Raw genomic sequence first — 26927 nt, forward strand, 5'->3', positions numbered from 1 at the left:
TTTATACTTTAGATGAATTTATTTATACACTGTATGTACATCATACGATGATACTGAAGATAAAAAAAAAGAACTGTATAAGTAATTTTGCACAATAAAAATACAAAAAAAACGTAATAAATAAACATTTTTTTTTTCTCACAAATCAACGACAAAGAAAATTTCATCGTCATCACCCTTGTTGAATTAATCACATCACACTTAATCATTTTAATGCAAAAAAAACCATTCCACTAACTTTTCTCTTTAATTTTAGATACACACTTTTAAAATTTTGTTATTTGCTTTTGAACTTTGACAGAATACTGCGTACACTCGAAATATTGCTCTAATGTTCTCGTAGCACTCGTTTCTACAGTATCATTCATATACATTTAGGATACTTCTTGCTTCTTTTTTTTTTTTTTTACAAAATTATCACAGAAATTATTACTGCTACTAAAAGCTACGCAATGCAATCCATATGTACAGTGGCTGCTAAATATTGTTTAAAAATTCGTTAAAACTAGTTCATGAAAATATATATATTTCGTATCCTTAAAAATCAAAGTTCCTAAATGGGGCAGCTTCTTTCAACTTTAAAACGTATACATTGTGATATAATACATCTCACACTTGTGATAAAAATATACTTTGAATAATAATTTAAGTAATATAAGTGAGCATTGCTTAAACTCGCTAGTACTACATTAGACTCTAGTTAGGTAGACCACGTGGTTTCGTCTTAAATTACTCAACGATTTTTCGAATACCACCTGTTAATTTTTTAAAAATATCTGCATGGTATTCCAAAAACCACGTGGTAATTTGAGACGAAACCACGTGTTTTTGCGTAATAGAGTTTCACCACGTGCTAAAACCACGTGATTTTTATTTAACATAGGACTCATCGAAGATAATAAGTGAGGCAAGCATCAACGATATTGAATTAAAGTCAATTAATGTGACGTCTTCGGCATGAAAAACACGATAACAATGCGGTTTGATTCATCATAGCTACAAAAACTTATGCTGTACGATGAATCATATTGAAATATAGAAATAGATGAAGATCGATAAAAAAAAAAAAAAAAAAAAAAAAATACTGATCAATTTTACGAGTACTTGAAAAATATTGCTTCTTTAATACACGCGCCACACTGCAGTTATACTCCTAAACAAAATCATCAATTCCAAACACGAGTCTCTCTCTATAGGTTAACCGCTACATCTCATAATTGTTTTGGCAAACGTGTCGTAACTCTTAACGTCCGGTTCGATTAGTAAATTCACAAAAATACTAGGATCCACGCGATCACCATGGCGCTAGGGCACAATGACGTCCCGCAGCACCTGTTTTTGGTGAGTGGCCCTCTCTTTGAGCAGTTCGTCGAGGCCCTCTTGCGTGTAGTACACGACAAAGTCCTTGGGCGCCACCCCCTCGAACACGGCGTAGACCGACGGCTTGAGGTTGTAGAAAAACAGCGGCTGGCCTCGTGCCGCGAAATCTTTGGTCAGCGATTCTACGACTTTGGCAGCTGTGAAGTCCGCCCCGTAGATGTGGGAACAGTCAATGACCACGGGGGTCGATTCACCGCCTTCTCGAAGGCTGTACTTGGTCACCAAGTTGCGCACGTAGTCCACCGATGGAAAGATGAGACATCGGTCGGGTGTCAGCATCAGGTAATCGACACCTCGAAGGCTCTGGAAATAACAATATTTTACGTGCCATCCACCAAAAGGCCATAATTTGTGACCCTTACCTTTAACTTCTCGATGCTTATCTTGGGTCTAGCTGCGTGATAGAGGATAAAGAGAACGTTGATGCCGATACCAATGGCTATTCCGTATTCCAACTGCAGTGCCAGACAAGCAATGAAGGTCCCCACTCCCGGTATCAAGTCGGATTCTACAATGAAGACAAGTCAATAATGATCCACAACTTGTGCGCCTACTGGCTTATGAGAGCTCTTAGGGTCAATAATAATCTACTGGCTAATGACAGCTCTTAGGTTGGTACAACCTACCTCCTCCTCTACTTAAAACTAATCAAAAGTAATGTTAACACCGTTAGGTTAAACAAACTAATTTGAACATGTGGGGTTGACCTAAATATCTCCAAAATTTACTCGAAATTGATGAACCAAACGGTGGGTCTATTCCAAAAATGAATTATTAAGTTATTTAAGGTTGGCGGAACTGCCGTCGCCATGATGACACGGACGGAGTTGTGTTCCAGGCGTATTTACACCGTTATACAGCTGGTTGGATGAACATGAAACATTAGTGTTTGAGATTGTTGGTACATCTATCGAATCAGCTGTGTTTACATGCCTGGAACACAACTGCGTCCGTTTCATCATGGTGGCGGTATAGTGCCGGTTACCCACGGTTAGTTAAATAGAGGTGGAGGGGGTAGATGCCAACCCAAAGAGCCAATTGAAACATCATTCGCGAATGGGCCTGTAAAATAATTAAATCCAAGCAAATCATCTGCGTTACGCACTTTTCGTTCTCCACATGGGCTTGATAACTTTGACCTCTACCATGAAGATAACAGCGGCGATGATTATGGCCGCCAAAGTGGCTTTCGGTATGTAATAAAAGTACGGAGTGAAGAACTTCAGGGCCAATATGACCAGGAAACCCGTATAAATACCACCCAAAGGCGTCCGCACGCCAGAAGCGTTGTTCACAGCACTCCTGCTGAGAGATCCACTTCCAGGGAAAGATTTGACGAACGAATTGCCAATGTTTGAGATTCCTATGGCTATCAGTTCTTGTGTGGCGTCCACTGACTTTCCGTTGGCTGCAAAGTCGTAAAATTCCATATGAGTAAGTAAATTGGTCGTGTAACACTATGTCAAATGGGAGAAGCTGTCGAGCTTACCAAAAGCCTTGCAGATCGCAATATCTTCCATCAAACCGATCAAGGGCAGGACGATGATCCCGTTGCCTAAGTTGGCGCACATGTCGAAGAACGAGACCGTGGCGTTGTCCGAGTTCGTAAAACCAAACGGAGGTGCTTGAACTGGCGGCATTCCACTCGGGATAGCACCTGGAATTCATTTTGAATATATAAAATGTCCAAAATGTTGGAATTGCTATTCTCGGCACTCACCTATGAGTATGAACGGACTGTTTCCCGTAGGAAAATTGTAGGCAATAGCTCCGCAAATGATGACGAGCAGCGCGTTTCTCGACGTACCCGTCAGCCAAAAGAAGTTGTTTACTACTTTTTGTCCCTTACTGCGAAGGTGCTCGTCATCCGGGCCAAACTTCATGGAAGCCACTGACTGTAAACAACAAAGGCTGTCAGTCTCTTTTGCATACACCGGTTTTGGGGTGACAAATCTGGAAGAGTAACTAACCCGCAAAATGAGAAGGAACACTATGCAGGAGACGCCCAGAGTCGCGTCGCACACCCGAGTGGTGTGCAGCTGCTCGACGATGCTACGCCACATTTCGACGAAGGTCGGCCCTTTGGCGCTGATGCCCAGAATGTCCTTTATCTGGGACGATACGATGATAAGGGCGACGGCTGAGGTGAAGCCCGAGCTCACCGGACCGGACACGAAGTCAATCAGGAAACCTAGAAGCAACGATTTCGAGGGTGAGATTGCAAAGGCATTTGTACATCGTGGGGTGTGGATGTCCTTACCAAGTCCGAAAACGCCCATGAGCAGTTCGATAAGACCAACAAGAAAGCAAAGTAAAACCGCGTGCCTTTCCCTGTCCTCAATGGGGTTGATGTGGCTGACAGTCTGGTAAGTCAGTAGGGACATGATGGCAGTGGGTCCGAAGGGAACGTCCTTGCACGAACCGAAAAATATGTAGGTGAAACAGCCCAGGAAACTGGCGTAGAGGCCGTATTCGGCAGGCAAACTGGCGACCTGCGAGTAGGCGAGCGACTGGGGTATGACGGTGAGGCCGACCGTGATGCCGGCCACGAGGTCGCCGAGTGCGTCCTGGACATTGTACTTGGGCAGCCAATTGACGATGGGCAGTCGCTTTTTCAAGGTCTTGCGCGAACAAGAGCGTCTCAATCGGCCGATCAGTTCCTGGCCGCAGTCGAGCAAACCGTTCTCGCGCTGCTTGCTCTCGTCGTCACCTGCGTCTGGATCCTCCACCACTGGAAAATTTTTCTTTTATTTTCCCGTTTTTGTGATATTTTTTAGAATTTTATGCAGTTTTTTCAAAAAAGCAGCTTCGTACATTTTCACCAAAGCAAACAAGTGGAACTATTTGTCGTTACGTGAGAACATTTAATGCTAGCAACCGAAGAAGGAAATAATATATATGAATTCTCTGATTTCTAAATGATAATATCTTTTTTTTTTTTTTTTTTTTTTTTCTTTCTATCACTTTGAATATTAAGGTTCAACACTGACAACAGATAAACATTTTTTTTGGAATTTAAAAAAATACTGCGCAGGTTGCAAAAAATGTGGAAAGAAATTTTTTTATTTGCCCATACCATTGAAAAGTGTTCTAAGAACAACGTGTTTAATAAAAAGTAGCGGATCTTAAACAAAACAATACCTTTGTTTCGTACCTACGTATTGAACTAAAGGTGATCCAGAATGCAAAAAAAAATTGTACCAAAAACTACAAACCCGTTTCTTACTATTATTGCACCATCGTGTTGCGTAGGATTGGGGTGCGCACGAAGTAAATAGTCGAGGAACTAGTATCAACGTCTTTATTTATGCAAAAAACGAGAGAAGAGCGCGTCACGTGTGTACGACCTTCGTCCTTGCCGGTTCCAGCCAGAGAGAGTGCTGCTTTCAGCATCCTATCTGCTTATCGCTTTACTCCCTCCCACTACAATCATCCGTAGTAGGCCCCAAAAAGAGGGGGCGCACGTATACGTGTAGCTATGATATCGTACGTGACACGTCCGAGGCTGCGTCGCTATCGTCCTCGATGGCGATTTTCCTTTTTAATTTACATGTTTGTGCTAGAGTAATGTTCGTGTAATGTTGTTGATATTGTATGTGAGATTTCTAACATAGGAGTAAAAAGGTGGAGAGAAAAAAAAACCAGTCCTTGTTCCTCCTTTACACAAATTCGCTAAATTGTTTTTTTTGTGTAAACATTTATTGTTTTTGTTCACGCTCTTCTCCCTTCATAATATAGTGCATTATTGCAAAATTCTTATTTGTAAATTCATGGAGTGTAATAATCTTGAAGTTATTTCTACTAGTTATTAACAAATTATTTAATCCTACAGTAAGTTATTCATGTTAAATTTGTAAAATATGGCATTACAGTATGTTATGATGTATTGTATAATATCACTTATTCCCCTACTGTTGATTCGATCATTCTTTTAATGTTTTTATTCGTGTTATTGTTACAGTTGGCTGGGCTACGAGCCTATTAGATATTTTGACATAATGCATTTTTTTTGTTCGTAAATATGGTAACTAAATTATAATAAACCAACGTAACCTAGATTTATGTATGTACCCATAATTTAATTACAATTTTTTTTTTTTTTTTTTTTCATCCTCTTATGCGCGAGGACGTTTCATTTTGTCAGTTGCCTAAGGTGCACTTCTGACCGCTACGCGTACTTGATTTTGCAACGCAACTGGTATTTATATGGTCTGTAGCATTGTTGGTTGCACTGTCACTGCACTCGCTGCGGCGCCTTCACTTTCGGAACGGTTTCTTCCACCTGTAAACATTCTGGCCAAATTTAGTATTAAGGGCCCCCCCCCCCCCCCCATTTTTAAAAATCCAAACGAATTCACCGCCGTGCCTAATACTATTTCCGCCACCGTCCACGGTTAACCCTTGCAGCCTGACAGTTCTCCTTTTATTTGCACTTCCTCGTATTCGTATGCTGGGTGATACGCTCCACCGTAATGGTTTCTTATTTCGTATATCCTTCTCTATTCCCGCGGGTATGTTCTTGTTTTTGACATCTTTTAAGAACCGCAGTAGAGAGAGTGAGGGGCGAGAAAAGAGAGCGGTTGGCTGTGTCGTCTTTGTTAACGTTCTATTTTCCTATATCTACGCTCATGCACATACTATATGTACCTGGAAGGTGCTTTACTCGAATATGACGCTACCCAATGCATTATACCATTCAAGAACCGTGTGCTTATTTTCAGTTGCGAGTGTGGCACTCTCTTTACAGATATCTGTTTTCTCACACGCTATACAGTATACATAAATCTATTTCTCGCTATTTTACTACGACTACGCTTCCTTGTTGCCACATGCCTAATATTTTCTTACTCTGTCTTTATTATTTTTATAATTTTTTTCTTTTATATTTCTCATTCTTGTTGGTAATTTAATAAGTACACTTTATTAACACATTTAATTATTATTATACTCCAACAGAGGCGAGTCCACGAAGATTGTCCATCTTGTGCCCGAGGCTCAATTGGCTTATATTAGTCTGTCCGATTTTCTGTTCGTAAAATTTTCCGCTCCCTTCCTTCCGTTCTTGTGTGTCATGTATGGAAAGGGAATTATGATGGAGCCTTATTCGCTATGCGCCTATGTCAGGTGGCGCCATTGAGTGAGAGAAATTGTCCCTCGCTAAGATCGCCAGAATGCATGGAGTCTTACAGGAAAATTTTTTAATAAATTAAAAAGAAAGTCATTAAGAGTGAATTGACCAAATGAATCAGTGATTTTAGTGTGTCTTATGTTAGTGTACAGTAATAAATTTTGTTTGGTGTTGCCATGTGTACTACAAGATTGGAAAAAATGAAAATTTTTTTTTCTGCTGTTCCTAGTAGTTTTCCGTCACCGTAATCTCCGCGGGTCTTTGGTATGCCCCGCGCCATGAGGTACTGGACGGGTTCATTTCAGCAGAAATCATTGGGGTTGTTTTCAGCAGCATTGCTAGTTATTTCTCTAACGTCATTCTCGTATCTGAGTAATCCGTTTTGTTGATTTTTTTTGTTAATTTTAATGCATTACTTGCTTGTGTACACTGTAAATTTGCGCCCAAATAAGTACGGCCGAAACTGTTCTTTTGCAAACACTATAGCCAACAGTTCCTTATCATACGTTGGGTAGTGTAATTCGCTCCCTCGAAGGCATCGTGAAGCATATTCACACGGTCTATCTTTCCCCAATTCGCCTTGGCTTAATATTGCTCCTATTGCGTAGTCTGACGCATCTGTTGTAACTATAAAAGGCTTGTCTAGATTAGGTGCAATAAGTACCGGCTCACTACATAATGCGTCAACTAATGTTTTGAAAGCTTGCTCCTGCTGCTCTTCCCATTTGAACTCTGTTTCTTTTCTCAAGAGTTTGGAGAGCGGCTGAGCAATTTTTGCATAATTCTGGATAAATCATCTATAATATCCGACAAATCCAAGAAATTGTTTAATTTTCTTTGCATCCGTAGGTCTCGGATATTTCTTCGCTGCTTCGATTTTTTTTGGATCTGTTTTTATTTGTCCGTTTCCTACTACGTGTCCCAGTACTTTCGCTTCGCGTTTCAAAAATTGGCATTTTTTCGGCTCAATTGTCAAGTTTGCTTCCGAAAGCCGTTTTAAAAGTCTAATAAAACGCCTCCCGTGCTCTTCGAGGTTCGGAGCAAACACCATAATATCAACCAAATACACTTCGACTTCATGACCTTGTAGACCCGCCAAAGCGAGTGACATCGCTCTTAAAAATGTATTCGGCGAGTCCGTACACCCCATTGGCATTCTCTTATACTGATAATGACCGTCTGGCCCAGAAAATGCTGTTTTGTGTGCGTCATCCTCATGAATTTCTATTTAAAAAAATCCCTGTTTTAGATCGACTACTGTAGTGTATCGAGCTGACATTAAATGCTCAAGTATATCACTTTGGAATGGTAAGGGATGGCAACTTCCTACAGTAATTTCGTTGAGCTGCCTAAAATCAGTTACCACGCGCCAACGCTTCTCCCCGTCCGGCCCCGCATGCTTGGGTACAATCCACATGTTAGAATTGTACGGCGATTTCGAAGACTCGACGATTCCTTGCTCGAGCAATTTCTCTATCTCTTTTTTCATCTGTTCCCTTAGCGCTGGTGGGTACCTATAGTGCTTCGCCGTCACGGGCTTGTCCGTCGTAGTTATGATGCGGTGTTTCAATATATGAGTTGCTTTCAGTGGTTCTCCATAAAGGCCAAATACAAATGGATTATACTCTATGAGTTTCCGGACGTGTGATTTTTCTTCCTCGTTGCAGCTTGAAACATCAATAAGCTGCATTATTTTATCGATTCTCGCTATTTTTTCTTTATCCGACAACCTATCTAAATTGTCAGTGTTCTTGAAATCACTATTGTTCCCGCCACTTGTATGATTATTTGTAACGCCATATTCAACTTTGTTCATTTTTCTTCTGATTTGGCCATCTGCCTCAAAAAGTCTTATAATTGCCTCATTAACGCCCTGAGCGTCGTCCCTTTCGACGCTAAATGGATCGGCCTCTCGCATCACTTCGCATTCTAATAACTCTATTTCCGGTACAGGTATGCTTATTGTTTCATTTAGTGTGTTTACACACTCAGCATAAACTTTTCCACCATTATTTGTGGCTATAAAATTTCCGAATAAAACTCCTTCTCTCATTTTTTGTAAAGGAACTCACCCTACTTTTATTTTTTCGCTATTTACCCCGACGCGGGCATATATAACTTGCCTTGACCTAGCAAGAATCTCCATAACAAACATAATAGCTACACCATGGCCTATCGGGGTCTTTTATTCTTCCGTTTTTCGCGTCCCTCCTTAGCTTTTCGCACCCGCTCGTAGAGTGCAGACAGTGCTCCTGACAATATGAGCACCACTTAACATCTTTGATGCCATCCCATTCGTCCGTATCGCTCTTTCCCTCTGGCGCATCGCTGATTAACATGCCTATCCTTGGATTCCTCTTACCAAAACAACTCTCCCGTGTTGCATATGTGCTAAAATCATTAGGTGCCATTTGACGTAAACTTAACTCGTTATCTACATCTATAGCCGCTTCAATGGCCTCCTCCAGTGTTACAGGTTTTACCCCGGCCACGTTCCAATTGTATGGCGCTTTCAACCCATATATAAACTGTTTCGCTAACTCTCTATCCGCGGATTGTTTTAGGGCAGTTTTCTGAATCTGGGACAGCTGTGGGTTGGCGTCATGAGTCATCATTATTCTATTATGCAACCGTTGCACCCGGCTGCAGTACTGAATAACTGACTCACTGTTCAGTTGAGTCAGTGACTTAAGTTGGGCTAGCTGTGTATCTATGCCTCCCATGCTCCCGAATCGCCGTGACAGCGCGAGTACAAATGCGTCTACGGTATTAAACAGTGATAACCGGGTGCAAAATTGATCTGCCGCCATCCCCCTAAGTTTACCGCCTAATGTACCTATAAAGTATTTTTCATTTGCTGTCCTCACCATATGTTCAAAAAGCGGAAAGTTTATTGGATCTCCGTTGAATATAGGGATGCCACTCGCCGTGCTGTTGACATGGGACAGTGCACTTTAGTGCATGCTGACAGGGTACGTGTTTTCCACTCACTGTTGACTCATGATAGGGTTTATGTAAGTCGGATTTGGCTGCGCTTGATGTTGCTGCTCTCGCAAAATGTATTCCCCGTGCATATTATTATCCCGAAACGGCCAGTCAGATGACGGTGCTATCGGTTGGCCTCTCACCCTTTCATTTATTGGGCTTGTGGGTTCGTAGCTGGGTCCAGCGTCATGCATCCTTGCGCCCAAAAAATTTGGGATTCCCGTTTGCTGCCCCCCATACATTCTTATCTCTTCCGACGTCCTTGAAGGTAAGTTCCAATTGTTTTTATGGCCAAATACTAATTCCCTACAATTTTTTGTAAGTGCTTCCTCCGAAAACTGTGTCACACATTGTGCTGTTTGCTGCGCCGCTTGTTTTTCTCCTCGTCTGAACGCATGTTGAAGCGTATCCTGTGTATCTTTACTGTCGAACCTATCTTTCGAGTACGAGTTTACGTCCCTCGAAATTTCGCTCATCCCATTTCCGGCTGTATAATCTGCATTCTTTAAGGGTGACGTATTCGCGGCGTCGTTCCTTACGGTGTTTGAATATTTTGCACCCGCCCCCATTATGCATGACGTTGTTTGTGAAACTTTCTCCCTAATCACCCCTGGTTTCATTTTTTTCAAAAACTTCAACATTAGCATACGCTGTTTCTTACCCATTTTTTCCCACTCCATTTGAGTTTCGGGGCTGTGCTCTAAAAATACGGTCAGTATTTCTGACTCCAACTCGTCAATCTGACCGATTTATTTTCACGGTCCGAAATTTTTCTGACTCACGATAAATTACCCTAATGACGCACCGCCGATACTATGAGGAGGATACCGAACGCAAAAGCGATATAGCAAAAAAATTAATTTATAACGCACTAAAAAATTTTAACAGGACCCCTGGGACAGTTAAATATATTTGTTTATTTATAAATCTCAAGTACTTACCATATGCTCCCGGCTAGAATAATGGCGACCAAGATCTTTATCATCCTTGTTTGCTTGATTTCTATCGTAGTCCCGGGAATCCTGCGCCTTGGTCCTTGATTGAAGCTGCTTTTTTTTTGTACTTCAGCAACTCCTCGCTCCGCTAATTTCTCTCGTAGCAGTTCCTAGCTCACTTCATGGCACGACACTATGTGTGTTTCCCAAAAATCGCGAGAGTCGATACTTTATCGTCAACAAAAACCGAAAAAAAAATTTATTTATTTATTTAATCGCGATGACCATCCCACTTCTGACACCAAAACTGTTGCGTAGGATTCTATGGTCTTGGGGTGCGCACGAAGTAAATAGTCGAGGAACTAGTATCAACGTCTTTATTTATGCAAAAAACGAGAGAAGAGCGCGTCACGTGTGTACGACCTTCGTCCTTGCCGGTTCCAGCCAGAGAGAGTGCTGCTTTCAGCATCCTATCTGCTTATCGCTTTACTCTCTCCCACTACAATCATCTGTAGTAGGCCCCAAAAAGAGGGGGCGCACGTACGTGTAGCTATGATATCGTACGTGACAATAGCAAAAAGAAATTGACATTTAACGACAAAGTGTTGAATACAAAAAATGTATATCTTGAAAAATATATTCCTCTTTTTCATAACATCCTCCTTGCGCTCTAAATTACTGCAATAATCGACGGAATTGTTATTTACCATCAATTATATTTTTTCCTGACAAGCATTACGACTTCAAGAAAAAAAAAATCTCAAACAAAAAATTATGTACATTGCAATTAGATTTTTTGCTCTGGTAACGATAAATGTATCAATCGTATCTCGCATATGCAAAAGCGTACAGTTTTTTAAATGAATAAAGCCAATTATCAAAAGTTAAGTTTGACACTCCCGCGACGAAATCGTTCAAAATGTTTCTTCTATATGAGCAAAAAAAATCAATTATAATTTTCAATCGATCGCTATCCTGTTCCGACATCGTAGATTGACACGCAACAAAAAAAAAAACCGGATTATAGTGCAATTACGACACGAAATTACAAATTCCAACATTACCTCATTTTTTTTCCTTTATTACACAATCGATGCATAATCATGAAAAATTCACGATCAACCGACGTGCATTGGAATTTCGTTACAGCGAATTAAAGTCGCTTTTTATCGACCACATTAAACAATAAGCGTGATGAATCGTGGAAAAATGACGATCTGATATAGCCGATTTTAGTGATTTTCCGCGTGAAAAAAAATAAAAAATACTCACACGTGAGCAGGCAAAAGCGGAAAACTCGGGCATTGTGTACTTATTCGCAAAAACTCGAGCAGTTCTGTAACTCCCAGCGGCTATTGAGTCAGAATCTCTTTATGGAAATAAAAAATAAATAGACAGACAAAAGAACTTAAGGTAAATGTCCCTATTCGTGGATTATGGAAATTCATGTATTTGTTTGGCAAGTTACTTGTTATAAGTTTTTAAAAAAGTTTCATAAATAGGGACATACTTATGAAGCAATAGGTACAACGTTCCATAATTGTTTACATTTTGGACTTATAATTTTTTTATAAAACAAAGTAATTTAACAGTTAAAACCTACATTTAAAAATTAGAATAATAATAGTAAATTTATAGCGCACCAGCAAAAATCAAAATTTCTACCATTAAAGATCACAATTGAGAAAAAAAAAAATTAAAGAAACAGGTATGATGAAATTTGTGATCATAATAGGAACATTTACATAGGAAAAATCTAAATAATGCTTGGTTAAATTTTTTGTTTTCGCGCGTTCTAAACGACGAAGCTGAGCGAGAAAAATGGAAAGACGCGAACGGATCGAAGAGGGAGAGAGAGAAAATCGGGTTACATCACGCGAGGAGCTCCTGCCGCGGGTTACATGAGGAGGCGGGGAATTGCTCCAGATTTACGACTCCCTTCGTTGCGTCGATCGGCCGCGATTGCCTTTCTCAGTTTACTCGGAAAACCAACCAATGAGCTTTGGCTTCGTCTTCGCCTTTTCATTGTTCATTTTTTTTGCCTTTGGTCGGCAATTTTTGTAATCACCGCTCGCAACGGATCGTTAATTTTCCAATCAGCCGAGCGAAATGAAAAACCGCGCACAATCGAGTGTGTTACTTTGAGCGGACCAAACGAGGGTGGAGGGGAGGACGTTTTTTTTTTTCTTTTGGAAAATTTCACTCGAGAAATCAGATTGAACGAACGGAAGTAGCCGAGAACGCGAGAGTCTCGTAGCTGACTTTTTTTTTGCACGCTCAAACACTACGAGTTGATTTATTACATGCGCTCGCGTGGATTAAAAGAAAATTTTTTTTCCACATTCGGAACCGGATGTCGTTTATTTGCTCTCGTAGGCCTGTTTTCTCGAGCGGACTGCCCTGTGCGACTATCTGTGCGATGTGCGAGAAATCCTTACAATTTTTTTTATCGTCTCGAATGAATGTATAGCTTGACTGAGAAAAGAATGCTCGACAAACAACAGTCACACTTGAATTAAGTTTGGAGCTATTGTTTAATGAAATTGATGTACGTTCATTCGCTCAAACGTTAAACAATACAAATGAATTTAGATTTCGCCAAAATAATAAATAATTTTTAAACAATGACGATTTTATGGAGTACTTTATAAAAATTATTTACTTAGAAATCATTTATTTTTTATTATACAACGATTTATTCGACGTAACAGTAATTTGCACACGAAGGACAGACACAATACTTTTTTTCGTGATAAATACAGTTTCATACAATTATTAATTCATAAATGATTTCTAAAATAATTTTAAATCGATTTCGTTAGGCAAATTCTTAATGAGCTTTTTAAGCTCTAATTTATTTCATTTAGAAAAAAAAATGTCAATATTATATAAAAATTACTTTTTAATCAATGACACAAAAACTTGGGGAAAAATAAAAAATTATTTTGGCAGCCTTTCGTTGAATGCAACTATTGATAAAAATACAAATAAGAAGCTCGCGTTGCTTTAGCTAGTGCACATAGAAAGCCCTCGCGTCACAAGTAAAACTTACTTTTGTGGCATCCTCGCGGCGAGCAAAAGGCAGAAAGATTAGAGAGATAGTTTGAGAAATTTCATTGTTTTTTAACGTTTCTAAAGAAAAAGAAAAAATAAAAAACAACAATACTTACAGACAAAGTCAGAGGAGCCGTGCAACTCGCGCTGCGACTTGTAAGATTTGGCGGAACCGTTGGCTGCCAAATCAGCGGTGGACTCGCTCAGCGCGTGGTTCACGTAGCCGCCGTCCAGGCCCTTGCCGTTCATTATTTCGTCCTTCTTCATTCTGCAATAAGAAACATTTTAATCTAAAAATATTAAAATATTGATATGGTAAAACTTTCGTTTAAAGAGTCGTGTTACACCGTCACGAGTTTTTTTGTTCCTCACTCAGTTAATACAACAATGCGTAATTTTTTGAAAAGCCATACGATTAAAGGTAACTATAGACCAGCTAGTGCGCGTTAGGTCTTTTTGTTTTTCCTTTTAATTTAAGCATTACCATTGCTGTTCACTGATAAAAGTTATTGGTTGATAAGTCGGTACTTTGAATCGTTGGATTGTGGTATGCAGAGAAAAATTTTTTTACGGCTTACATGTAGCACGTTTTAGTGGCGATAAGAGAATCAAAGGATCAGATATGAATCTGGATTTTTATCAGTGTTTTAGAAAGACGTTTGGTACATTTGATTCATTGGAAAATTAATTAGTTAATACTCCGTCTTCATACGTGACTTAATATTTATTCTAGATTAATTTTTGTACTCACTAATTAATTTAAAATTGATGTCGGCAATGAAAAATTTTTAATTTTGTTTTCAACATATTAAAAAATTAATTCGATTAATGATAGAGAGAGAGAAATAAATCGATCAATTTCATTTTGTTATTAATTACTAATTTATTAGAAATTTCATTAAATTATTTTTAATTTGGTGTCAAATCATGAAATTAGTTCGTACGCATGATTTTTTTTTTTTTTTTTTTTTGATACAATTTTTATTGTGCATGTGCTTCAATGGTTTTAAAAAACCTGTTCACAGAAAAACCAAAAACGGAAAAAAATCGTGTATTCTATGGGTAGTTATCGCCTTGCGATCCTACACTCTACATTCAGCAAAGAGAAAAAAGTGCCAAGAAAAATTGTTGACACTCTTTTCATTGTAAACCAGTCTAGAATAAAACCGACAAAACTTGCGAATGAACTTCAATTTTAGTTAAGGTAAAAACTAAAAATATTTATCTGAATACAGAATGATAAAAGTTTTGGTCGAGAACTCGATTACATAACCAACCGTCGAGTAAAACGCGTAGTTTTCATTGAGTGTCAAATTTATAAATGAGCATTGATCGCTTGTGACTGTCGACCCGATCAACACCATTGCCTGTACCAAAGCTCAAATTAAATCTTGTTTCGAGCGAATATTCTTCGCTCTGAACCGAGTTGCAACTAAAAGAGTATAGAATACATTCATCGAAAAGACAGTTTATAATTTTTTATGCTACCGCTTCTCTTATCATTTTTTAAAGGTACAAATAAGGGATGATAAAGGACTTGGTCACATTTATTTCGTGGCTCGAAAGAACTTTATAAAAAAAGTGCATTTTCAATGATAAAAAAATCTTTCATTCACCATTACTCACAATACAATACTAGGAAAAAAATTTTGTTTCCAACAGATAAATGCAATGCATTTTAGAGGTATTAAAGTTTATCGTAAAATATTTGAAACGAAATATTCAAAATATTTTTCTTTTTTTTTAATGTTAATAAAATTTTGATATAGTTAACAATTTTTTTTTTTTTTTTCAATTTGGAATGCGTTGTTTTAATGGAAAAAATTATTGTGAAGCACTACTGTTATAAGTAGTAATAAAAAAAATGTTTCAACATTAATGATGAATTATATTTTCATCAGAAAAAGTTGTAAAAGTGTTCACGTCTAAGCCAGCCCACGCAAAAACCTTTAAAATTAATATTCCTCAATCACATGATTCTTCAAGAGATTCCGACAATTAAATAATAGGCCTACGTGACAATGAAAACGCGTGGTTTGTTTTTTCATTGATTTCACCAATTCATTCTCTTTTGTATACTCCTATAACACACACAAGTGGAATTGACAGATCTGAATGAGTTGAATGAAAAAAAAAAAAAAAAAAAAAAAAAAGAAAAAGAAAAACAGTTTCAATAACCAATGACTGCATTATTTTATCCTAGTACCTATACTAGTAAAGTCAACAGAAGAATTTATCCGGGATGTTTTTCAATTTTTTTTTTTTTTTCCTCCATTCAAAATAAATACACGTGATATGTTGTCTCATTCTCGTGAACGATATAACTTTTGCATGATGTGCGATTTTTCAAAACAAACAAACAAATCTAAGCCAATGACTATTGTTTTTTTTAATCGAAACGCAAGTTTTTTCAGTTGATATTTTTTATTTTATTGTGCCTAGCACGTGCTACGAAACAGTACGTATAAAAAAAAAAAAACGTGAAAAATTAAGAGCATTGATTAGATTGCGACGATTACAATGCTGAGACTATTTTTAACAACACACGCACCAATCGAAGATTACCCGCAACGTCAGCGATTAGAGACAGAAATAAGCATTATTGAGCTCAGATTTTCCTTATCAAAACAAGAAATTACCGATTTCTACACGAGTTGTGGTTGAATTCGTTCGATAAAAAAAAAAAAAAAAAAATTGTCTCTTTCTCGCAATCGTTTGTCGATATACTCCGCATCGAGAATATTCCATAAAGGATAGACCAACGAACGAAGAAGAGGCAAGACGATAATTGGCGTGCCATGGCTGCTCTGGAAGCAAGTATAGTGGAAGTGTATATAATAGAGAAGGAGGGAGAAAAAAGAAAAACATATCAACCGCGTGTATATAGAGTCGCGACAACAAACAAAAGGGAGAGAGAGCACGTGCGTACTTACGCGCTCGTTTAATTCGTCCACATTGGCACGATGCGATACGTAGGCGATGCAATCTTTGACGCTCGGCATTGTGGGTCTCGTGACCGGTTTCGCGTCCGTTCTATGGTCATGTGATATTTGTAAGAGTCCGATAAGATCGAGAAAAATTGTTTGGGATATGGGATTTTTGTAGTTGTCCCGTCTCCATTTGTTTGAACAAATTACCAATATCAAATTTTTTTTATATGGGCCAAAGTGTGCGAAACAACACTTTGCACCCTCGGCGAGAAAAATTAAACTTGGAAAAAATTGTTTGAATATTCAAAACCGCGAAATTGGTGATTTTTTAGGTGCTTCATAGTTTAAGTTAAAACATTAACTTAATTTATGTCAAAAAAATTTAGTTTTGGTACATAAAAAATCTAAGTACTTTTATTTTAGAAATTATGTTTTACAATGCATGTATACAGCTATAAGCGCAGAAATATCATTTATAAAATTTAAGAAACGAGAATTTTGTATTGAAAAAATAAAAGTTTATCAAAGCATACTAAAAAAATGTTTCTACACGAATAAATTTGTAGTTCTATGAACCTAATTTAAAAAATTTAAAATTCGGTTGTTTTTATAAAGTACTATCTTTAGAGACAAATATGTGAGAAAAATTCTTATATGGTTTGAACTAAAGGGGTTAACAATTATTTTAAACAAATAACTTTTATTTTATTAATTTATTTGAAAAAAAAAAAAAAATTTAATCAATACATGACTAAATTTCGATCTGACGATACAAAAGGTATAATGGCACATTCCAAATGAGGTGACATCAAAAAATTCCATCCCCATCTTTTTTTTCCGGTGCATGTCTGATCGGGCCCCTAACTAAATGATGATTAATGATTCTATGTACTTTTGATTTTATGGTCTGCTTTTTTTCTGTTCGTCTATTTGTTGAATCTCGTTTTACTTTGGACTTCCCGGATGATGTCATACTCTTAAGAAGGTTTCGTTTTCTTAACCTAATTTTTAAATTTTTATTTTTTGGATGACAATTATTTGAAAGTATAATTCATGCTTAAGCTACTTTTGATTATTTAATACAAATAGCAATTATAATATATATATATATATATATATATATATATATATATATATATCTTGTAAGGTCATTCAAATCTTAGCAAATGAAGAATGAAAAAATCGACCGTTTACACTGTACCATACCATAGACATGTATCGATAGAATAAAATTTTGAAAATTTTTTTTTTTTTGCATTAGAGCGCCTATAAAATTGCTACTTTAATACCAATTTGTTCAAAAACTTTGTTGTAACTCATTTCGAGATTTTAATGCAAGTTTCTTAGTAACTTTGTTAATAGATTCCAATAACTTTTATAATTTTCTTATTATATTATTATTTTTGGAACGAACCTTTTCAAAAACTAATTCATGGAGACAGTGTTAATGGTTACGACAATTAGAGACAATTTTTTTTTTTTACTACGTTGCTTTAAATTGCAAATCAATTTTGGTTAGCAGCTTTTAAACGAAAAACAAAAATAGACAACGAAAAATTAACAAGTTGGTAATTCAACGCGTGTTATATTTACAGACTCAAATTTGAAAAGCAAATGTTTTTTTTGTTGTTATTGTTTGTGAAAACGATTAGTGAACTTACGACAAATTCCATTAAATAACACCTATGCACCAAAATACTTTCATAATAGTCGATATTTAAAAAAAAAAAAACCATCCCATAAATTAATAAAAATACCAACGCAACATCTTAGCATAGTTACGATTTTTCAATGAAATCGCTATCAAATTCACCATTATTAAAAAACCACGTGTCACGCTGAAAAAAAAAAAAAAAAAAAATTATTCATTAACATATTTTTTCTAAATCACAGCTACGAAACGTTTTTCCAAGCGAGATAGCACCAAATCCCGTTCATCAAAAAACCCTAGCTTCTAATCCACCCATAAAAAAAAATACTATACGGTTAACAAATAAAAAAAAAAAACACAAATACACAATCCACTCATCCGACAAACAGAAAAGCATCCGCACAAAAAGCTCCTAAGCCTCACAATAAAGACAACGCCGTTGTCAACACACACACACACACACATTTATCTACAATCAGAATCATGTGACGCTATATTAGCCGACAACCATTTGATTGCCCCGCGTCGTCTTCGTACGGTACACACGCGCACGCCATCACGTGCTGTTTATTATATCCACCCGATAAGCAAGATAAGCCATCACTCTCGCGGTGTCTTCCAAGCCGCTTTGTTTACATCTTTTTTTTTTTTTTTTTTTTTTTTTCCCCGTATACATCCACCATCGGGAAATGAAAACTGTTGTGTTTTTTTTTTCTAACGTCACAAGCCAAGGCTCAAAATATATTGTAAAAATATTTTACTTCGGTGTACTTTACAGCACCTCAGCTATACCAAAACCAAAACGACTCGATGAACTTTGTTTCGACCTGCTGGTACCGATGACCACTGTTAGAAAAAGGGCTTATGAATTTCAATGAAAACGATTCGAAAGCACATAATCATTATGAAGCAAAATTAACGAGAAATTATAAAAATTAATACTTCAACTTGTAGAATTTAATACAATGTTCCGTGAAGTTTCACATGTTTCCTATGAAATGTTAAAACAGTGTATATATTAACTTGAAATTTAACATACAAACAGGCTCTTACAACTATATCCCTTGGATGGTTCCAACAGTTAAGCCTCGGCAAAAGCTGAGACGAGGCGAAAAACCAAACAAACCGGCCGATCTCGCGGGCGCGCCTAGTTTCAAGGTCTCTGGGAGGAAGGAAAAGACAAAGGGGGGTGTATATATATACCCCCTGTCGATCGAAGGGGGGAAAAAGTAAAGCCACGATTTACGGTCCTGGAAACTGTGTCAATAATCCCGGGTGTCGGTTACGTGAGTCCGGGGAGGTGTGTAAGTACAGGCCGCGCGAATTGAAACGGCGCTTACGCAACCCCCGGTTTCGCAAGCTAATCGCCAGCTCTCCCTCTCGATCAATACGCGGGCTTGGGGTGTTTTTGGGAGGAAGGGCTGCTTGGTTGTTGTTTTTTTATTTCGCGCCGATTGTCGGGAAGGAAAATTTTGCGCAACGAGCTCGAGATCGCGCGGGCAATGATCAATAATAAAACCAAACGAGTAGGAAATGATTGCTCGATTATGCAGCGAGTGTAAGAGGCGCGAGCCAATCTCGGCCACTTGTGCCTAATTTTGCGGCATGAAGGGAGAAAAAAAGATGGATGGTGTTTGTCGTTGCGCGCGTGCGAGTAGTATAGCGGTTGATTCGGTCAGACATTGGGTTGGCGGTTTTTTTTTTTTTTCGGGGTGGTTCGCGTTGGGTATTTTTTAAAAGTGGAAACCGATCTTTCGTGCGTTTCTTTTTTTTTTTTTTTATATAATCAAGAGGCGTGATGGAAACTTTTTTTTTTTTTTTTTTTTTTTTGTTATCGTGTATAGGTATACGATTAATCGTAATGGTAGTGATAAAAACTATGCGTGACTATTGTACTATCTATACACGCTAGTGGAGTATATTTCATTTTGTCATTGAAGTATTTGAGTTTGTTCAAATGCTCGGGCGAGAAAAATTATCAAAGTAGGGACGATGATTAATTTGTTTTCAAACGACGAAACAAGCGTGACTTGAAATTTTTTTTTCATCCTTCGTCGATCGATGCAAGTATACACCGAGGGGAATAAATAATAAAAATTATAGAGAAACTCCAGCAAAAATTACCACTTTGCATAGTAAATTGGATGCAAACTGATAGAAAAAAAAGGAAAAATTTATGATTTTTAACTGTTAAAACAATAATAATCTTTACTGTTAAACATAAAAACTTTACCCTTTTTTTTCTATCAGCTTGCATCCGATTTATCGTGCGGAATGGTAATTTTTTTTAGGTAAATCAATCGTAAGTAATTTAGGTAAAACTGTTGTAACAAAAAATTATAAAAAGTACTTGATGAAATAAAAAAAACAAATTGTTTCCTATTATCAAAATAAAATTGCAAAATAATGTAACTCGAATTTTATTTATTGTAGCGATTTCGTTAAAATTGTACCTTTTTCACTTAAAACCGGATAAAAATAAAAATGAAAATTACCACGTATTCGGAAACGTTAAGACACACTTGGATTACATTGATTATGTTTTATTGCTATCCTCTCGGGAGCAAATCCCCTTAATAAAGTCAGCACAAAAGCATTTGGTGGATACAATGCACGATCGGAAAAAAAAAAAAAAAAAAAAAAAAAAGATTAAAGAAACCGATTGACACGCACATACATCAATGTCGTATCGTTTGTCATGTTCAACATTCCTCGGAACGGTAATAGTTTATGCTTGGCTCGAGTGCGCCTTTGTATGCCTATGTACACGAAAAAAAAAAAAAAGCTTTTTATCAGCCAGTTCCGATAAGGTTCTTTGTTGTTACTCAATATCATTACTCGCATTCCACAAACCATCAGCTGAACAATCAAGTTTGTACATCCTCTTAATTTTTAGGAATCGCTGAGAAAACGTACCCACGTGAAAATGATAATTGATTTTATTTTCTTCTGGTATTCATTGAACAATTTTTCTTTTTTTTTTTTAAGGCCTCGAGTGTCTTGACACGTCTCTTATTTACGCGCATTAACTATTCAAATTAGTCCAAGTGTGTAAGGTTCTGGAGTGCAACGATAACATTTGTTTTTCCATAAATATTAACATTTACAATAACGTTTTCAGCAATTCAATATCAAGGTTGATAAAAATAATTTGGTTCAAGAGATAAAGCTAAAAATATAGATTCTAACAATCTACAACTCAAAAACGTATTTTATCAAACCACTGAAAGATTAGCCTGATTGATTAAACAGTTTGTTAATTGATTTTCGTTTCGTGACACTTAAATTTTTTTTTTTTTTTTTTTCATTGTTACGAAAATTGATGTCTCATAGTGTGAGGTGAATATTTTCGTTACTAGTCTTTTGTACGTTTTTATCTTTTACTTAATGACCTCACGTCTCGTTAAATAGTAAACGTGAAATAATGTTCGACAGCTTACAAAAACTCTCGGAATATAAATCAGAGTTTGACTCCTAGATAAGATTAAAATTTTTTGTAGAATTACTTTAAGCTCAAAAAGTATTTACGTTTGAAGAAAGAAAAAAAAATTAACTTGTGTCAAAAAAACAGATTTACTTTGGAAAACGAGAGGCAATAAACTGCGATATCGGCTAGTCGGCTAGACAGTGAATACTGGAACATTTTTTTTTTTTTATGTATCACAAAAAATATATCGTGGCTAACCGTTATAATTATAAATAAAAAGAGTAATTTGTATGGACTTTCTTGTTAAATTACTCGTACACATTTCAAAGTTGAATTCATAAAAGTGAGGTAATAAAATTGAAGTTCATCAAATCAATAGAAAATGTTTGAAAAATGTATTTTAAGAATCTTTTACTTTTATAAGCTTTTTCGTCATACTACTGGTCTAATTTTACATTTTAATTACAGATTTAAAATATCCTAATCACGTACTAATAAATTGCTCGTAATCTAGTTATTGTAAAAAAAGATTAAACTTTTTTAAACTATTATATTGATACAATACGTGTTATGAGTAATTAAAACAAAATAATTAAATAATTATAAAAATAATTGTCAATTACTGCTCTTTTTAATTTCGTAAATAATGAAAAAAAATAAAATAAAAACTATTAGATACCGTTGTACAGTGAAAACCCATCGCTCAGCAATTTCGACCGACTATAACTTCAAAATAATAACACATGTCTTTATTTACCCCATATCGACACTTAGAAAAACCATTAGTTTTTGTCTTCATCCAACAACTTTCAAGTTTGTTTATTCAACAGTTATGCAAGAAATTCTATAAAATTCCAATAAAAAAAAAAAAAACCCGATTGTTTGACAATAATTGATTAATCAGCCTACTTGTTTTCTTAACATTTACCAAAATTCCCAACAATTGAACGCTCCAACGCTCTAGTCATGCGCCGTTTAACCCATGAATAATCGAATGACCAACCTTTAATACAATATTCCAGTGAAAATGCCAAGCGACGTCCAAGTCCGATCGGCGGAAGCGAATACACCTCAGCTTCGCCGATGGTGCCTCGTCAACCACATCGTTTCTTCCGACAAAATCCGGATGCTGTTTATACTTTATTTTCTATTGATTAACGTTTACTTTTTCCTCCTATGAGTAAAATTGTGGAGGGGGAGGAAAAAAAAAGAAAAAAAAAAAAAAAACACTTTGCACACGCGATTTCCGTCGCTTCGTTCGAAACCGATTGCAACGCGTCCGAAGAAACAGGAGCAGCCGAAGCGCGAGCGCACTCCGATAACAGAGCAATAGTACACGCGGCGAGCCGACGGCCACGTATAAATGCTCCCTCTCTCCCGCGGGGGCTTTGCGCGAGCGCCAACCGATTTCCTCCTCCTTTTCCTCTTTCTCTCTCTCCCTCTGCGCTCTCAATTTTTCTCCTTCTTCTTCGTTGGGGCGTGTACGTGGGCTCACACACGTTGTAAACAGATCGCTCGGGAGGAGACCGGTTTAGGGATGGATACGGTTTTGGGGAGAGCCGATTTTTTTTTTTTTTTCATAAGGGAACACTGCACTTTGAGGGAGAGAGGATAATCTTTCAGAAAAACATAAGCCTCGCAAAACAACATTGAACGTTATCTAAGACCGCGTACGTTTTTTGGAGCGGTTACGGGGAGTTGGTGCGTTTTTAAAAATTAAATCTTGGTTTTCCTCTATATTCAGATTTGGAGAGTCGTGATTGAATGACCTCTTATCTTGTGAATAACTTTTTTTTTTTTTTTTTATTTAATTTAATCCTACATATACAATTGGGAGGTGATTCGAGGTCTGTATTACAGTGTGTACGTAAATATTGCTGACATTGAAAATTGAAAAATAAAATATGAATCGTGACCAATGACTCACGGCTAAATGTGTGTAAACGTACTCACTGTATACAATTGGGATTCACAAAAATGTACCTCGTGATTTTTTCCCGATTTAAATCCTACTTACTTGTACATCTGATAATTAACCGCGAGAAAAATGAAAAAAAAAAAAAAATCAAGCTCTGTCACGCGTTATTAATTTGTGAGAATAGGGAACCTTCGCGGAATATGACTGATTACTCCTTTCCTCGTGACTCATCAATTAAAGCCAACGGAATTGAGTTTCTCGAAACTGTGCACTTATTACACGGTTTATTGACAACAATGTAGCGCGAAAACCGTAAGGACCGACAAAACTAGACCAAGTACGAAAAGCGTTGAACGGAAAAGAGATGGGCCGGGAGGTAAGGGGGGTCGTTGATTACAATTAAGTTATGATGTCCGTGTTTGTACTCTGTCGGGACAGCGTAGCTTTTGTTTTTAAGTTCATTCACGTTCGGTTGAGGTGTGTGTGATACTCCTCAAAACAGACTCGAAGATACGAGGCCTCGAAAGCAAACAATAATAATTTTAATCGGCACGTGAGCCGTACGTTATTATTGACGTTACTTTATTTATTTATTATTATTATTATTTTTTTTTTTATTGTAATAAGAATCACTGATTTTGTTGATGTTGTTACTAATAATAATCAAGTTGCGTGAGACGTGGCCGTATAATAAATTTTAACTGTTAGTCACGAATATCAGTTGTAAATTGTTCATTTAATAAATAGCAAAAAAAAGGTAAAGTGTTTTACAATTGTTTTTAGGATTCCAATGGATTTCTTTAACCTCGAAAAATTTTTTTATTATCGTTAGCGATTGAAGGAAAAATAAATAAATAAACAAAAACAGCAAACAAAATACCGCACAGCTTTTACTTCAACCGATTTCAAGGCGACGAAAAACATCAAGAGAAAGCAGACATTGATTCGCGTTAAAACACTTTGGAATGCACGTACGGATAATTGCACTTTGGACTTTGGTATTTGCACAAATACACACACGTGCGTGAAAATTCCTTTTTTTTTCTTCTTCATTTCATTTTAGAAAACTCATGTGATTTCCTGCTGTTTAATCACGTGATCGCAAACATATTAATTTTCATTATCAACTAGTGGATAGTCGATTATCCTTTGCTACGATCGCAACCAAGTAGCCGGTAATGTTACGAAACAATCGTTTTGTTTTTATTTTTCATATAAAAGTAAATTCCACGCTTTAAACATCGAACGAAGGTTTGCAATTTGTTGTAATTTTGGAGAAAAAAAAAATAAAACATAATCTGCTTCAATTTCACGTTTTTTATTACTAGTTATATTGAACGTACTTCGCGCGATCTATGTTATCACCACTGCTTTTATAGTTGTAAATATTTTCATACTTTGTTATTTAGTAAGAGTATACAAGCAAGAGTATTAAATTTTGCTTATACTTTTTTTCATTTTTCATTTTTGCAAACGACCTACTACATCTTAACTATACAATTTTTATGTTGCCATCAATCATGTCATTTTATTTTTATAAATTTATATATAAATGAACAAATAATTTAGAAAAAACTAAAATTAATACGGTTTATATTGGGGACATTACAAAGTTACAGCTATGTCAATGAGTCATAATTTTATTTCATATTAACTAAAAAGAAATAAAGTTGTTAGTCTAATTGCTCCCATTTTGATATTACATTAAATGCCATTATTTTTTGAAAATCTGCCAAACAAACTACTTGATCCATAAACTAATCACATAACGAATAAAAAGGCACCAGTAACGTGATAATATTTTAAGGTAAGATTTTAAAAAATTTTGAGCAGTCTCATACTGAAAAAAAAAAAAAAAAAAAAAATTCTTAGAATCAAGAAAATATTTTTTAGGATATACTTAAGATTTCTTTCTTAACATACTTTTATTAGATTTTCCGTTTTAAAAGAATAATTGAGATTGTGGTCCTAAATATTTTCTGGAATTAAGTATTTTTTTAAGTAGTAATAATTATATGTAGGTAATAAATTCCATCTCGGTTGTTATCCTAGTAATGCGTGAAAAAAGGAAAACTGTCATATGTGATCGGGAAAACTGAAAGATCGTGTGCCAACCTTCCTTATTTCGACGTCAGTGGTGAACACCCAGTTTTACAAAAAAGCTCGCGATTTCCTCCTTCCTTTTGGGATCGTCAAGAATCAAGAATTAAAAAAAAAAAAAGACTAAACTGCACTAAATGCATCTGACTCACGTAGCATAACTTACCGATCTGGTCCTACATGCAAACAATTTTTTTTGCAAGAGGCATTGGATCAAATGCCACAAAAGGATTCGCTGGTACCTAATAAATATTCGACGAGATAAAACGGAAGAGATCTTTCATTTTTATCGTCACGAGGCACGTCGATTATTGTATTTTTGGACAAAATGTTTCACAAGGCGCCAAAAGTCACCTGATTTTTGTTTTCAATTGATTTACAACAATGGTGCCGTGGCCGATTTTTCATTTTAATTATTCAAAAATATCACTTATTAGAAATTGTACAGTTGTTTCAAAAAAAAAAAAAATTATGCACGTTTTTTTCTAAAAAAGAAAATAAAAAATCGGCTCCTTGGACCTTTTACTGAAAAAAAAATGTTTTAAAAAAATCGATTTTGGCCCACTGGGCGAAGCTCTTTCCTCGTAACCTTTCCGATGAAAAATCGGTAATTCTATCTATTTACGATACTGTTTCTTTTTTTTCCGTTATTTTTGTAATTCCTTCGTAACGTGGGGAACGCGGAAAAATCGACCACTCTTCCCTCAAAGGATCGCTGACTCACACGGCGCGTTTTCTAACTATACCAATGCTCGCCGATTTTATCGCGCGCGGGAGTCATTACCGATTGCGTTACGCGTTATGTCACGAGATCGGAGATCTCTTATCTTTGTCTGAACGAAAGAGAGTACGTATAATTAGATCGTTAGAAGGTATTTGAGATCGGTATTGAAGTTTTCAGACGTGCTTTTTTCAAGTGTGTAATACAAAAAAAAAAAACTTCATGCACCGATGGATTGCAAGGAAATCGGTTCGACATTTTTCGAATTTTCCTTGTGATTTTTCACTATAGTTTTTATTTATTTATTTTTTTTTTTTTGTTTCACTTGAATACTATAAACAACTTTGAAGATCGGAAATCATAGGTATTACGTAAAATTCGGAAATCAGTATGCGGAGACTCGATTCTCGAACCAACGTCACCGATCGAGCACCACATAAAACCGATCTTGGTCACGATATTACATACTGAAACGAAAATTTCATCGATCCAAATGAACGTTTATTTGAATGCAAAAATATACATTAAATATCACGTTATAAAAAAATAATTTATTTGATGTAGATTAATACTGTTTGATTTAAAGAAATACGTATTTTGTTCAAAAAAATATTTTTTTGTTTGTATTCAAATAAACGCGTATTTGATTCAACAAAATTTTCGTTTCCAGTGCAGTGCGCGAAAACCTCCATCTCGAC

At 36.4% G+C, this 26927-nt stretch overlaps 1 protein-coding gene across 3 annotated transcripts; it reads right to left on the reverse strand.

The window, feature by feature from the left end:
• On the reverse strand, window positions 1–22824 carry Esp (Epidermal stripes and patches). Of its 3 annotated transcripts, none has more exons than XM_089595255.1 (8): window positions 22494–22824; window positions 13599–13750; window positions 3641–4111; window positions 3101–3571; window positions 2870–3037; window positions 2486–2788; window positions 1743–1888; window positions 1–1683 (listed from the first exon to the last, which is right to left on the reverse strand). In XM_089595255.1, the coding sequence occupies exons 2-8, from the start codon at window positions 13747–13749 to the stop codon at window positions 1306–1308; spliced, it is 2088 nt and encodes a 695-aa protein (XP_089451381.1). In that variant the 5' UTR covers window position 13750; window positions 22494–22824; the 3' UTR covers window positions 1–1305. The 3 variants fall into 3 exon arrangements, with proteins under 3 accessions (XP_089451381.1, XP_023247493.2, XP_089451380.1); XM_023391725.2 differs by lacking the exon at window positions 22494–22824 and having other exon boundaries at window positions 3101–3275; window positions 3351–3571; window positions 13599–13774; XM_089595254.1 differs by lacking the exon at window positions 22494–22824 and having other exon boundaries at window positions 13599–13774.
• Between the last annotated feature and the right edge of the window lie 4103 nt (window positions 22825–26927).

Source organism: Copidosoma floridanum, unplaced genomic scaffold (assembly GCF_036245765.1).
Source record: "Copidosoma floridanum isolate Cflo_tuat_1 unplaced genomic scaffold, Cflo_Japanese_pri ptg000025l, whole genome shotgun sequence".
Taxonomy (NCBI): domain Eukaryota; kingdom Metazoa; phylum Arthropoda; class Insecta; order Hymenoptera; family Encyrtidae; genus Copidosoma; species Copidosoma floridanum.